The sequence below is a fragment of the Triplophysa rosa genome, linkage group LG17, assembly GCF_024868665.1.
Source record: "Triplophysa rosa linkage group LG17, Trosa_1v2, whole genome shotgun sequence".
Lineage (NCBI taxonomy): Eukaryota > Metazoa > Chordata > Actinopteri > Cypriniformes > Nemacheilidae > Triplophysa > Triplophysa rosa.
Genome location: NC_079906.1, coordinates 19,550,862 through 19,566,735, shown reverse-complemented (window position 1 = coordinate 19,566,735; position 15,874 = coordinate 19,550,862). Strand labels below are relative to the sequence as shown.

General features: G+C 40.0%; 1 protein-coding gene across 8 annotated transcripts in view; it reads left to right on the top strand.

The window, feature by feature from the left end:
• The window catches only part of LOC130567618 (tight junction protein ZO-2-like), a 65,289-nt gene that overhangs the window by 29,585 nt on the left and 19,830 nt on the right, over nucleotides 1–15,874 (top strand). For 6 of the 8 annotated variants that reach the window (XM_057355850.1, XM_057355849.1, XM_057355853.1 and 3 more), the window contains 5 exons: nucleotides 11,207–11,260; nucleotides 13,161–13,285; nucleotides 14,599–14,701; nucleotides 14,985–15,558; nucleotides 15,718–15,821. In XM_057355850.1, coding sequence (XP_057211833.1) covers nucleotides 11,207–11,260; nucleotides 13,161–13,285; nucleotides 14,599–14,701; nucleotides 14,985–15,558; nucleotides 15,718–15,821 — 960 coding nt within the window. Of the gene's footprint in view, nucleotides 1–6,702; nucleotides 6,784–6,835; nucleotides 6,985–11,206; nucleotides 11,261–13,160; nucleotides 13,286–14,598; nucleotides 14,702–14,984; nucleotides 15,559–15,717; nucleotides 15,822–15,874 lie in introns of those variants that run through there. The other 2 variants (XM_057355851.1, XM_057355852.1) reach the window with 2 other exon arrangements.

The window sequence follows — 15,874 nt, the reverse complement described above, 5'->3', positions numbered from 1 at the left end:
TAATAACATGGCGTAGGTAACGTTGTATTATTAGCGGAAGAAGTAGTCTTAAAAGTATTTGGCTCGTCTGTCATATGTGTTTTAATGTCCACCCTTCCCTTCCCTTCCCTTCCCTTGAAGAATCAGTCTGGAGAGATTCAGTGCCGAGTCTGGTTCATCCACACCTCCAAATAAAGATTCATCCCACACCGCAGATTAAATGTGTCAGCCATCTCGTTCCCTTTCACAGAACGCCGGATACTGTCACGGGTGTACACTGACCCTCTTTACGGCTGTCAATTTGATGTTGTCCACACTGTTACTGTTGAAGATCTCATAATGGGATGGTAAATGGTTAGGCATCGTTCAGCTCTGTAGGTTATAACAGAGGAAACTACGCAGGCTGCGCACTGAGGCGGCATATTTTATTTCTCTTTGAAGATGAAACGGCACTTGAAATGAGTCGGAACAGAACAGGGTCATCTGATTTAGGATGCAGGGAGTGGATGTGGACTTGGTTAATGTGCTTGTTTTCTGGGCTTTGATCTTGATTTACTGTCTAATAGATGTGTCGTTGTGGATTTGGTGTTTCTGGAGTGTGTTTCTAAAGTATTACTAGAGGGCTCGCAAAACAGAAGTGTCTTGATATTCCTTGAGCATTCTGGTTAAGGTTTGAACTTTGTTTTAAATCTCTGTTTAATGTATAGACAGTTCAAACTTTATTTGGATCATTTCTACTGTGCTATTCGTTACTTATAAAGTCTTAAAAACGAAATTCTTTTTATATTTGCATGTTGAATTGTGAATGATTGGTCTTGTTTTCCTTCCTTGCATTAAATGCATCAAAAGCCACGTTGCTGTTGTCAGGATGGTCTGTACATACCTATTGTACAGTGTAAAAAAACAATAGTATGTATATATATATATATATACTTTTTTTGCTGCCATTACACTGTACAATAGGTAGGTACTGACCATCATGACAACAGCAACGTGGCTTTGATGCTGCACAGATCTAACATCTTCAGGGTTTTTCCTGGCTCAAAATGAGGCGGAGGTGGTGCCATCCTGATCTTGTACACACACACGTAGGCCTACCGTACCTTTAAGTGGCTTAACCAAAGTGACTTTGAGTTTGACATATTAAAAGTTCTAATAAAATTAGATAAAAATGACAATTAAGTTATATAAAACATTTTATTCAACCAAACAGAAATGTTTTTTTAATCAAATAAAGCTTTTTTATCATTTCAACTAACTTTTCAGCCCACAATAGCCAACTGAATTAACCAGTCTTTCTAAATGAGCAAAGCTCATTCACATCTTGCATTCTCTGTGGTTCACTTTAAATGATTCAAGGGTCTCTTATATTCGCTAGTGACTGAAAAGTTCAATAGTTTAAATGAATCGGTTCAAATGAGTTATTCGTGTGCGAGTCGTTCTAAACGCAATGTGCGTTCATACTGGCGAACTCGTTGTGTACAGTATACGCTGATTCAACGATCCAACTGCACAGCTAAAGACATTACAATGATGTATGTCGTGTTAATTTAATAAATTTCAAAAAATTAAACGTACTTGGATGCAAAACAAACAGCCGTGAAAACACAGGCTGGCTCTTGTTCTGCAACTCTTTTTAGTGCCTCAGTGTACTGATAACGAAACAGCACCTCCACTGTGGCGTAATGTCGCAACTGCAGTTACAAATGACAGTCTGTTAAATGCACGCAGCATTTCTTGTGAAGACGCGCAACATAATTTTGGCGAGAGCCTGAGGCGGCATGACATTTGACTGAGGCGGCCGCCTCCAATTTCTCTATGCAGGAAAAACCCTGATCTTCCATCTCACTGTAAACTTTATCATTCTTTTGGTGCCTTGCAAGCAGTTGCATGTTCTTTAGGAAGTGCAAATTTAGCTTTTTATCTATTATTTATGTTTTATTCTGATGGTCTTAAAGTTAGAATGCTGACACTTCAAGTCTGAAGAGTTTCTGACTTGAGATGAATGATTTTTAATTTACAGGGAACAGAACTTTCGTTGAATATTTTAATGTGGTATGAGACGACTTTTAATAAGACATGAGGGTGAAGGGGCCTAGGCCTAGCCTTAATGTGCTGCTTTCTAAGAACACTTAACAGTTTACATTCAGTTCCGAGTGACTCATTTCGAAAGATTCCAACTTTCAATGATGTTTAAAGTTATATTTTCAGTTGTTGGCTAACAATTATTAAATCTTGTTGAAAGATGATTTATCTATTCTGAATAATGTGCACAGTATGCCTTTAAGAAAGTAAATATTGACTTGTGATTTTATAAATGGGCAGGTTTTAGTACATTAAGTACATAATACATTTAATCACATGATTCATCACACTGTTAGTATGTATTTTGCAGCTCATTTATTTTAGACTGATGCTAAAATGGGACATGTCTAATTATTTTAGGTAACACGGGCATAAAAAGGGGAAATGTTTTCTTACAGGAGGAACATATGGAGAATGACAGTGAGATTCAAGGAGACTCTTAATCGTGTGTTAAAGAGTCAGTGCACAGTCTCAGCTGAAATGCTTTGAATTCACAGTGGAACGCAGGTTTCTCTCAGGTTATTTAGAGTCACTGAATAATCGGAGACAACTGTGCAGCGCGTGTACTGTGTTTGAATTGCATTGTGTGATTGTGAAGGGCATTTGTGGCCCACAGATCTTTCTTTAGTTAAAGGTGATTTATATTTAAAATAGATTACATGAAATGATATACTTTCTCATCCTTGGCTTTGGCTAACAATGGGTTGGCTGGCAGGTCTTTGGGGATGAGGATTTTGTAGTATGTAGTAGGGATGCACCGATGTGTAAATTTTGGCCGATAACGATAACCGATCATTCTTGAACATTGGAAGCCGATAACCGATATATTGGCCGATATACAGTATCTTAATATTAATATAACATTTTATGAGACTGAACATTCTTTTTGTCCCATGAAAATCATGTACCCAAGCCTAATTTACACTGGTTAAAGATTCTTTAACTTTTAAACTTTTCTGGTAGAATGTTTATTTAATTAACAAATTAAAGATGTTCTTCCAGAGCAACCCAGAAAGGGGTTCTCAACAGCCACAAGTCTAACAGGTCTCAAGACAGAAAGCATTCAGACAGCAGTCTGATTCAAACAATATGCTTTTGTTCCTGTAATATACATGTTCATAAATATCTACATACTACAGTACATCAACAATGTTTTGCTAATAACAGTAAGTGAATGATCATGACAGAAAGACAGTACGTACTGGATTTTAACTGTGAGCAGCGTGCAGCTGAAGTGGTTCAACTTGAGGAAAAGATTCATAATTTATCGGCTATAATATATCGGCCTAAATTTTATTATTGGCCGATACCAATAATATTAAAAATGATCATTTATCGGCCGATAACGATATGACCGATAATTTATCGTGCATCCCTAGTATGTAGATATGATGCGTGTATGGTGACAACTTGCTAAATAATGTGATATCTGGTAATAATTGTTTTAAGTTTGTGAAATCAATTTGAAGTATTTTAAAATAAAGTAGATAAAAAAGGTTCTACTATGGCATTGAAGAATCTTTTGAAGCACCTTTATTTTCAAGAGTGTAGCCCTGTTAAAATAATTAACTTATTGCAAAATGTTGCACATTTGATTTTATAATGATTTTGATACATTTCCATAATTTTCAGTATCATAAGGAACTTTGATACCTGATCAGATGAACTTGTTGTCTATTGTATACTGTAACTGAAAGGCTTTCCTTGTGAGATCATTTCTGCACTCATTTTCACTTATGCAATTGGCAAATCCCTTTATCCAAAGTGAAAGAGTGCATTCTGGTTTTATTTGAATCTTTATGTATATTTCCTGGGAATTGAACACATAACTGGTACATATAGCTTGTTTTAATTTTTTTAAAGGCGCCCTGTATGATTTCTTCATTATGTCAGCTCAAAGTAGTTTAATTACAAAGATCCTCATTCATTCCCGGTTTGGTCATTTACAGTTATGTGGGACAGCTAGTGCTTTATTTATCTGTGAATGTCCAACTCTGTTCTGTTTTCTCTGAGAGTGTGAACACTTACTGTACTCACACAATACAACTCAACAATAAATGTTAGTCACATTTTTGTTTATTAGATGAATTTTTTTGTTTTGTTTTTAACACGCATCTTTTGCTTTTACTTTTCTATGCTTATAAATGTTTAAAGGTCTCCTCAGACGAGCACTTTCAACAAGTTGGTATGATTTATTAGGGTCTTCATGAAATGTCTGGAACATATTTAGCTTAAAAACACTCAATGGCTGTGTAAACAAAACCCTTCTTGTCTCTTCAAAAACAGCTATGCTCACAGCAACCCGTTTTGGTGCATGTCTCTTTAATTGATAATGAGTTACAGCGAACCCCATCCCCCTTCTGTCCGGCGTGTCAACACAACACAAGTGTAGTGGCAATGGTTTAGCTAAATGATATTTCCTGAATTCCTCTGCGGTTAGTTTCATCTTAAACGTCTCAAATCATTCGTCCAAAGACAAAAAAATCTGTTACAGCAAACTGCGCATCCTAATGCGCTTACGTGGTGTATGCTTACCTAAAATCCACAGAATCCACTGCGGATCTCAGCGGAATTACATGGATTTTAGCGCTTGTCATTGACAAGTTATAACGTTACACATACAACGTGAGAGCTAGTTTGCTGTGACAGATTTTTCAGCCTAAGCACGAATGATTTGAGACGTTTAAAACGGAACTAACCCCAGTGTTCGCCCCTGTTCATTAGCAAAATAAACAGCTTGCCGCAGCTAAACATATTAACGCACATAATGTATTAACATTCATACAGCTAAACTCCAAGTGTCCACTAATACAGTATACAGTAAGTTTAACACTGGCTTTGAATGTTCTATTTAGCCCGTGACTGACTTAGCTCCCTTCGCTATCATATGCTAATATTATCCTCCTATATATACGGTACATTTACGTTAATTCAGACTGTTGATAAATATTACTTACATCGGCAGTTTTGTCTCATTCAGTCGGTCTCGATCCCTCTTAAGGAACAACTTTGAAGCTAATCCTGCTTGTACTGTCCCAGGTTGAAAAAGCACTCCGGTTTGATGGATTTGGTTTCTGATGGATTTCCACTAAAAATAAAATAAATCCACTCCTGTCTCTTCCTAGGTTTGGACTCTGTGCAGCGACTACATTGCATGTTGTCCACAACTTTAGCCATGGCGTCACGTACACCACTGTCGCTTGTGAAAACAACAATGGTGGAGTGCTGTGGGTGGAACTGTGTAGATTAAGGGGCAGTAACATTATAATAAAATCCGCTTTGGACTTCACAATCGGAGCGAAATCTGAACGGCTCGATTTCTCACATGCTTGCAGGGAAAGGCACATCAAAACAAACTTACTGGGTTCTTATTTTTCATGTTTTCTGGGTTGCTAGATGCACCGGGGACCCGATTATAGCACTTAAACACAGAAAAAGTGGGGTTTTCATCTGATGTCTCCTTTAAAATGCGGAGGCCTTAAAGCCTGATTTCATTTTAAAAACAAGCGAACGTGTGTCTGTGTGTGTACTTTTAAAGTGCTTTTGAGGGGCTGGATTGAATGTCTCATGGGTCAGGTCAAAGGTAGATGTAGTATGCATTTCCTGCTGGGTGGGATAAGGACTTTAGGGTTAAAATGGCGCATGTTAGTATGTATGAAACCCTGTAATCTTCTTTTCACTTTTAACAGAGACAGTCTTCTGTGTCTGGTTCATGGCCCATGATGTCTTACTGTCTTACCTGGATTGTCCAGCATACGTAGTTGCTCACATGACACACAGTGTTGGCAGCCGTGACTGTAGTAGATTGTTATGGCCGCTCTCTGTGCTCATGAGTGACATCAACACTACATCGCCATCATGATCTCATTATTAGGATGCTGGGAAATAGATCAGATCAGATCAAGGGACGTTTCCGCCATTTCCTCATTTAGTCCGTCTCATCTCAGCCTCCATAGGTGGGTAATTCAGTCATAAATGAGGAAGTAATCAATCTCTCAGTTCCATTTCTCAAATGGACAAATTGTATTTTTACTGTAAGGTAGAGTATGCATGTATTTTTCCATCATTTGCACACATGATTACTGAATGCATTTCAACAATGAATAAGCTTGTTTAAATGCATTATAATGATCACTTAATCGATCGTTGATTAATTGTTAACATCCCTACTCTACATTTATGTCATAACATAATGGCTGATATTATAACAATATTCCCAGGTCATGCTTTTGTTGCCGCAGTCTGTAGACAGTAGCTAATAAATACAGTTATCTGTAGTTTGTCTGAAAGCATGACTAATATCACTTATAGAGTTACATACTGTAGATGTCAATACAGATAGTGGGTGCTATTCTGCCAAAGCCTTTAAAAATGGTTGCAAAGCTCCCTTAGCAGTGCGCAATGTTGAAATATTAAAGTAAGCCCCGTTGGCCTGCCGACCGCTGCAGTCTCTTGGGAACTCCGAGCAAGTGTATGTGTGCACACACATATAGTATATACTCACGTAAATACTCACATAAATATGTATTGATCTGTGGGTGTGAGTAAGCAAGTTTGTGTTTGTGAATGTAGGCCAGTTGTGTATTAGGATTACATAAGAAGAGGAGCTCGGCGAAGCACCGAGAGAGAATGAGAAAGAGAGGGAGCGCAGACATGAAAACGGTGCTGTGCCGAAAGTGGGCGCGCGCTGTGCAGTCGTTCAGGACTCGGCGCGGCTTCGTGAGTCTTATTTATAGTCTCTCTCGCTCTCTCTCTCTCTTGCTCTCTCCGGGTTCCTAATCTTCTCCGCCTCAGAGCTTAATTAGATTGGAGGTCGGGTGGCCATGGGGAGAGATGAATGTGAACTGCCTTCCTTTTGGTTGCTGCATGCGCCTGCGGAGAGCCCAGAGATGGAGGCAGCGCGGACGGGCTCGATTCGAGGTGCGGGGGGAGACCGAGGAGCTGAGGAACAGCTTTATCATCCTCTTCTCACCCAGCCGTGCGTCTTGCCTGCTCAGACTGCTGGTGGGGATGGGAAAAAAAGACGCTCCCAGGGCTTGATCCTCCGGGGATAAACCTTTCCCTGAGCTCCCGCCTTAGAGAAGATTGTCTTTGCCCTCCTCTCTGTAGTGATCTCGTGGCTTGATTTGTGTGGAGTTGCTTTGTGCGGTGGTAGTGGGCGTGTTTGGTGCCAGTGTTTGAAGTTTTGATGCGAGTAACGTGACGTGTGGCGTTTGGTATGTTAGCCGAGTACCTCGACAGCGTTCGAGTCCGTGGCTTGCTCGTGCTTGGAAAAGTTCTGGCGTTCACCTGACATCTCACTTTTCTCGCTGAAATGACACGTAACAATGAATAGTGATGTGCAGCGTTAAATAGTCGATAGATTGTTTAACTCAAACAAGCTCTTGATGCATGCGTTTAATTTTGAGGAGGTGATGCAGGTGCAGGTGTGCGCTTCAGCAGCTCCTGTCGCATAGCGTAGCTTTAGCTGGCAGCCGCCGCACTGCCTCTGAACCATCTGCTGTACTGTTTAAACAGTCTGACTGTCTGCTGTTTCTGTTGTGGGCGTTACAGTAAGAGGCAGACGCTAACAGCTGTTTGGGTTTCTCTATCCCTCAGTTGTGATGCGTATAGTGCAACCGGCAAAATGATGTGCATGCTTTTTTCTTCTTTTTGTTTTGTTGAGGCTTTTTGCCTTTTTTTATTAATTAGAGGATAGTGGAGAGAGACGGGAAGCGATTGGGATGAGAGAGGGGAGTAGGATCAGTAAGGGACGCCGAGCCGGGACTCGAACTCCGGTCTCCCAGGGCACAGTTGCGATGTGCACGCTTTTTACAAATAAAGGTGCGATATGAAGCCATAGAAAAACCATTTTTGGCTGTATGGTTCAATAAAGAACCTTTAACATTCTTGTGCACAAAAGCCTCTTTGTAGTGGAAAAAGGTTCTTTAGACTATAGAAAGGTAAAAAATGTTTTTTTTTAGGAACCTTTATTGAATGGTTCTTGGAGGAACCAAAAATGATTCTTCAGTGGGAACAACTTTTTCTAGCACTGCTATTTTTAAGACAAGATTTTATATATAGATTTTCGCTGCTAATGTAACATTAGGCATCATTGTGTACCGTGTCCTGTGTGTATTGTGAATTTTCATGTTGCTTTTTTTGTATTTTTAAGCATTGTGATATTAGATTAGTTTTACTATATATCCTTGTCTTGCAAGTCTATGTAATAGACATCAATGAGTGCGTTTACATGCACAAAATTAACTAATTTAACTAAATTAATTAATAAAAAAACTAATATCTATCAAAATAAAATAAAAAATAAAAATACCTGTTTTCACATGTTTACATGCATAGCAATAAACCGGCTATGCAGAAAACTGTTTACATGGAAGTTTGAGACTTGCCAGGTTTCTCGCACGCAGTGATGTCACCATCAATATTCCGTCTAGTAATTAAAAATGCCGCAGGAAATCGGTCAGAAGCTGTATTTTTATATCTCTCATGTCCGCAGTACCTGCAATGCATATGCAACAGTTTTCTTTTTGCCCTTTCTACATCAACTGCATGATTCGAGAGCGGACTTTCATGCATTATTTTACTGTTACTTCTGTTTGAGACTCTTACTATTACGCCGTCAGAAATGCGCACATATAGAAAACCGGTGAAGGTCTTTTACGTGCAACGCAAAATCGGAGTAATGTGCAAACAACTACCTCTACCTTACGCCGTTAATGACCTTTCCATGATAAGAGATATGTTTTTACGCGTTTACGTGAACTTGCGCACTCGGTGTTTTAAAAGCAACTCTTTAGGATTTTTAGATTTAGCATCTTCAGCATTAGATATATATATATATATAAATATATTTGTAGGCAAATTTTACTTTTTATTGATGTGAATTGTTATAATGCTGTGTATGGTCAGTATGGAATAACATTAAACGTCATTACCGTCATTTTTTTATCGTACATTTATGCTCAGGTGTTTTTAGAATGGCTGGCTTGTTGTTCTAGCAGTAGCTACAGTTTACATGGCTTTAGCATGTGTGTCCCTTGTCACATGTCTGACCTGTTGAATAATGTTGCGTAAGCAGGCTGTTCAGATGTTAACATGACGGCCCGCAATCTGCAGGTCAGGTTTACGTGATCTCCCAGCAGGCCTGCTCTCCAGGGACTTTGTGGTGTAGACGGCTTCACGCTGACAGGCCTGTTGATGGGAAATCACATTGCAGACACCTTTCATCTTACTGAGACCTGCAAAGCTCCTTACAAGGTCCCATTCTTCTGCATCTGAGATGAGCTAGTGAGGAAAATCTTGACCTTGTTGTGAGGATTTCACTGAATAGGAAAAGATAGAGAAATAGATGTCTTGGGTACATTTTTTGTGTGTAATTATTTTATAATTTGATAATCCCGTTACTCTTGACACAAATATTTGAACAGCTGTGCAGTTTCCCATTAGCTATGAAAAGTTCCCATCGCTTTTCAGAACAAGGAAGTGATTTGCGGAGGCTGTAGAAATTCTGCATCGCCTTCAAATGATGCAGCATCTTTATCTCTCTCTCGCTCTCTTGTTCTCTGCACTGTCCTATGAACAATATCTCCACGACCCACCCACAGAAACAGACCAGCGCAGGAGGACATGCAGAGAGATGTCTTTACCTATCAGCATCAGGCCCTTTATTTAGTTTATCTCTGTGGATCGGTTTCGTTTGCTGCATAGCACGCTATCTGAATCTGAGCAGCCAAACCAATGCACATGTCCACAGTAACTGCACTCATGTAGTAGACTGGGGGCAGATATCTGCAGGCACAGAATGCTCCAATAAGATTTGCACACCAAGGGGGACAGCCAAGATGGAGATGAGAAAGTGTGCGAGCGTGTTGTAAGAAACAACTTTAAAGGAAGATAGGAGAATGAAACCTGGTCTTAATGTGGACACAGACAGATGTCTGTATTTGTGTTGCTCATCAGAAGACCATTTCTTTATCGGAAACTGTTAGGAAAACATTTGCGAAGTTGCCTTTTTGTGATGTTTAACTTGACCCATGTTGCGATGGCCGTCACTGGCCGTCTTTTAAAAAAAAACATAAGATCGCAATTGAAATAAATTGTTGAAAAGTGAGAGGCATTTCATCATCATAAGTGATATTGTTTATTTCAAACAGATATCTTATTTAACGACAATTAAAAAAGAAAAGGCTGTTGTTTTAAGCAGATGAATCTGACCCGCCATCAAAGTTGTGTCGGGTTAACCTTGTGTCCTAGTTGTACTTCAGTCAAGGTTGGGTTGTACTATAACTGCTTTCCAGCGTTCCAGTTAATCATCTATATTGATGTGTGCGTCTGTGTTTTTTGGAACATACACACCCTCGAGCGATGTGTGGGTTTGTCTGGCTAGTTTATGTATGCGTAACGTGTGCATAGCACTTCAGTGTGGTTAAAGATGGCAAGATTTTGTTCTGAACACGGTCATATTTGTATTATCTGGTACGATCACTAAATAGAAAAACATTCCCTAAACTTCATGCGAGACTTGAGAATGGGTGTATTCTGGAAACACACTCTTCTGTTGTGTGTGGCTGAGCATCATTATGAAGAAGTGGAGGGCTGGGCAAGTTTTGGGTCATGCCAAATAACTGGGGTTTACTGGCCATTCACAGGTATTGCTGGAAGATACCGTGTGGCTCGGGGTGGGGGTGACCTAATGTTCATTTTCATCATTTCGTTTAAAGGAATATACTGGGTTATTTAATATTTACAAGCTGTATACAGATGGAATTTTTGGCGTGATGTCAATTGCTGCAAATTAATTTCAACCTGCCTCTTGAACTATAAATGTATCTGCAGAAATGTGGACCTGATGTTTAGAAGCAGAAATGAAGGTCTTGTTTTTGTAAAAGCATTTAAAAAATGTGTTCAGTGTTCACAAGATACATTTTACAGGGGATACAGTTGCATCTGACCCAGAATATTCTTTTATTATAGTGTGTGTGTGTCTAGTAGCACTAGTGTGTGTCTAGTAGGACACTTGCGTTAGACACAATCTGAAGAGTTTGTATACTGTCCACTTTTTGTTGCAGACACAAACCCACAGCCTCCTGACATCAGTGACTCCTGACAGATGATTAATGGTTGTTTCTTTCTCTCTATGCAGAGCTCAGGAATGGAGGAGACGGTTTGGGAGCAGTACACTGTGACTTTACAGCGGGTATGAAACTCTTCAGTAACTCGCCCCCTTACCCTGCATCCTAAATAACTCTCACCCTTGTATAGGGTTGGGTATCGTTTGAATTTGATCAATTGCCTTTCTGATTATTGATTCTGATTCTTATTTAAATTCTTATCTCTCCAAAGTTATAAAAAAATGAAGTAAAACATTTAGATATCAACATGTATGGTAATTTAGCATGCTTATAAATAATATACTGTATATATAGTTTGGTTCCAAATTTTCAAAAATCATGTTTTTTATTGTTTTATTGTGTTAGTTAGCTGTATTTTTTTAGTAATTATGGCTTAAATCAAAACAAACTTTATTATATATATACATTTTAATTGTATATCAAGTATCCGACTCCTAACCTTTTTGATCCCAATTCCAGAATTGGAATTGATTTTCGATTCCCAACCCCACCCTTGTACAACATCCAACCTAACCTAGCCTCTCAACTCATTTGTCATAATCTCCCTTGCATTAGCTATATAAACTAAATATGTTTATAATTGAATATATGACACACGACGATGGACAGTGGATTAAAATGGAAAAGATACCTTGGTGTCTCATGTGTTACACTGTGCTTTCTTTGTTTTTGTGTTTGTTTGCTTTAAAATGACCAAAACTTGGCTGTTGTAAGCATCTCCTGTGTTTACACGAGCGAATAGCAGGAAATTAATTTGCATGTCCTGGTTTATTTAAATTGTGCTGATTATTATCTATATAGGAATATTCCAACAGTTATTAAGCATGTAAACTTTAAACCTTAATTAAAGGTCCAATGTGTAATTTGATGGAGGATCTATTGACAGAAATGCAATGTAGCCACTGTAGTGCTTCGAAAGGGAGGCGGAGGGGTGGAGTGAGCCGTTGGTTGCAATTCCCAACCTCACCGCTACATGTCGCTACCTTTCATACACTGGACCTTTAAACGATCGTGTGCATCTAAACATGGTCATTGTTACTTAAACGACTTCGTGGCTGCTTTTTTTGTGCTGGTGCTTCAGACATTGTTGACCTTTCCTCGTTCACTTTTCATACTTACCTTCTTTCCCTTTGAGACTTTCTCCATCCTTCCAAAATCAAGCACAACAGGATGTGCATCTTTTATCTCCAGTGTGACAGATCACCGGGGAGCGAGAGCAACGTTTACACACGCTATTCAAACACACACTGCCACTATCTCCACCATCTCTCTGTCAGAGATGTCCAGGAAACATCTCATCGCTTTGGCATGTCAGATAAGGATGATCTCGTCTTATCTCTGTAAGGGGAAGAGAGAAGGGGGATACTTGAAATATAAGTTTTATAGTAAACATTTTATTTATTTACGAGTCAATATTTTATGTCCACCCCATGGTCTGTCTGATGTAACCCATTTTACAGCGTCTCATATCAGGGCTGTGATTTGGATTTTGGTCTGATAAAGTGCTTCTAGATCGGATCATTATCTTTCAGGGCAAAGCAGAGCTGGCTAGTCACAGAAACCTCACACCCTGTCAGGTTTTATATCCGCCTTTAATTGCTTCTAAAAATATGTGCGGCAGATCACATCAAGCCAGCAATAGGCGGTCATTAGACTGTATTTATTCAGCGTTCCTCGGAGGCAGGTGCAGCAGGTTGTTATTTGGCCAGGAAATGAGGTGGAACCGTGTCGGCACGCAGTCGACGTTCGAGTATTATAACAGAGATGCGTCAGGCCCGATTGCATAACGCCGTCGTCCGTTTTCGCTTCTTTATCCAGCAATATCACACACAAGTCCTCCAGCGCCCCGGGGCAGGCCGACTCTCACGCTAGATGTGATGTATGACTTGGTTATACATGAGGAAATGCATTAGTGGGGCTTTTTTACTGAGAGCAATTTCTTTCTCTCTAACACGCTTTTCCCAGGACGCTAAGATGGGCTTTGGAATCGCTGTGTCCGGGGGCCGGGACAATCCTAATGTGGAAAGCGGAGAAGCGTCCATCATTGTGTCAGACGTGCTGCCAGGAGGACCGGCCGATGGACTGCTCTTGTACGCTTCACTCACCCTGCTAATGCAAACGTGTTTAGAGTATAAGTACATTATTATGTTACCCCAGTATAGCCATGGTAACAAGTATTAAGTTGTTTATGTGTATTTCCACTTGACATGGAAATAGATCCTTAGAAAATGACTTTCATTTATAACTTTCTGTACGTTGACAAATGACTTTTCTACTTATGTAAAAAAAGATGTAAAGGCAGGGTCAAATATTATTAACCAATTATATCTAATCAAATTCGGGTGGATAAAATAAACTCCCATCCCACAGTTGAATGCAGTTTATGTAACGTTATGAAAGTTCAATGCAATACAAATGCTGTTTTTTATTGTTTTTATAAGAATAAGAATTGAAAACTTTCTTTGCTTTAAAGCAAACTTTGCTCTCACACATTATTTCAAGGGATAGTTTACCCAAAAATGACATTTCTGTCATAATTTATTCACCCTTATCTTGTTCAAAACCTGTATATGATTCTTTCTTCTGTGGAGTACAAAAGATGATATTTTGAGAAATGTGTCATGAATCACACGGACAGGACCCAGTCGCACATGAGCTCAAAAACGTGTTTTTAATGATAAACAAAAAACCCACGATTAGTCAAACCCAATGAAACGAGGCTAAAACAAAACTCACAGTTCAAATTCAAAATAAAGACTTCCCATGAGGGGGCAAAACGAAAACAAAACTTGGAATCTTGAAATAACAAGGGCAGGGCAGGAGCAGGACAACCAGACTTGGGTAATAACCAAAACGAACCAGCACAGGACTGAAAACACAGGGGCATTAAATAGGAGAACAAACAAAGGATAATTACAAAGGGCAGGTGAGGGGAATGAAACACTGGAGGGAAGCTAGACGGGGAAATGAGGGGGCGGGGCTAAGACTCACCACAGGAGAGCACAAGGCAAACAAAACAAAGGCCATGTGCTTCCACACATAACATAACAAGCACAAGGACATGGTACTGTCACGACCCAGTTCACAAAACTAGAATTCTCTAGGCTAGAAGGACCGGATCATGACAAAATGTTTCGGTGGTTTTGTGTCCGTACAATGAAAGTCAATAAGGGCAATGCTGTTTGCTTACCAACATTCTTCAAAATATCTTCTTTTGTGTTCTGCAGAAAGAAACTCATACAGGTTTGGAATGGAGTGAGTATGAAAGAATTTTTGTGAACTGTACCTTTAAGTGGTAAATTAAATGGTGTAAATATTCACAAACATAAATGCTGTTAAACTGAACGTCTTGTTTTGCAGTAGTTTCATGGTTTCGATTCTCTTTTGTTTTGCTTGCGGACAGTGAGAACGACCGTGTTATATTGGTCAACTCCATCCCCATGGATAATGTGCCTCATTCTTTTGCTGTGCAGCAACTTCGAAAATGTGGGAAGGTGGCCAAAATAGTGAGTATTGTGTAGTTGAACTGTAAGAGAAGCCTTGTTTGAAGCCTGGAACTGACCAGTGACCTAATATAAATGTATATATTTTTATGACATTAAAAGTCATGCTGCTTTATTAAACAAAGTGGATTTTTACTTCCACAATAATGTATAATATACAATTGTAATGGATAAAAATCCTTATTTTTAAACATTGGATTAGGTCATATTAAATTAAAACATTTGGTAACTATATAATAGATCGAATGACTATATAAAGAAAAATTTGATTCATTTACCCCCATAGACTGTAAAAAGGCCTCGCAAGGTGGCCATCCTCAAGCACCCCCCATCCCCGAGCGTGGACAGCCGCGATTACAACATGTCTAGCTACTACCCGGAGGAAAGCCGCAGCGTTCATAGCGACCCCGACTCCGATTACCACCGGGGAAACGGCGGCCTGGGCTACCCCCGCGACCGCAGCCTTGACAAGAGGCGGATAGACTACCTGGAACCGGATTACAGAGGACGCGACTACGACTCCCGGAGCAGAGGCAGGAGCACGGAGAGATCGCCAAGCTCAGATGCCGGCTACCGCAGGGACGGCAGCCGGGGACGGACGCTGGAACGCGGATCCAGTCCGGAGCCTCGCCCTCAGAGGCAGCACAGCAGGGGCCGCGGGACCAGCCCGGCCGGGAGTTACGAGACACGGAGGTATGACTCTCGATCGGACGACAGGATGCTCAGGAGTCACAGCAGGGACCGGCTGGATAACTCGCCATCACCCAGCAGAGATAGAGATAGAGGAAAAGACCGTCAAAACTTTGAGCCTCTAGAGCCGCCAATCAACGTAATGCTAGTGAAAAACAGGCCCAATGAAGGTGATTGTGCAGTCATGACTGGTTTACTATACATTGTTCTTTATACATACCCAGATACATAAATTAGCATAAAATACAGATTTGAGTAGGAATCATTTCATTAGCATGCATATACGTCTTGCTAGCACAAAACCAACGCTTGATACCGATTCGTTGTAGAGTACGGCCTCCGATTGGGCAGCCAGATCTTCATCAAAGAGATGACCAGCACTGGATTGGCTTCCAGAGATGGAAATCTTCATGAAGGCGACATCATTCTCAAGGTACCTTATCGGATTAACACAACAAGAGATATGCTTAATTTACATAATTTACA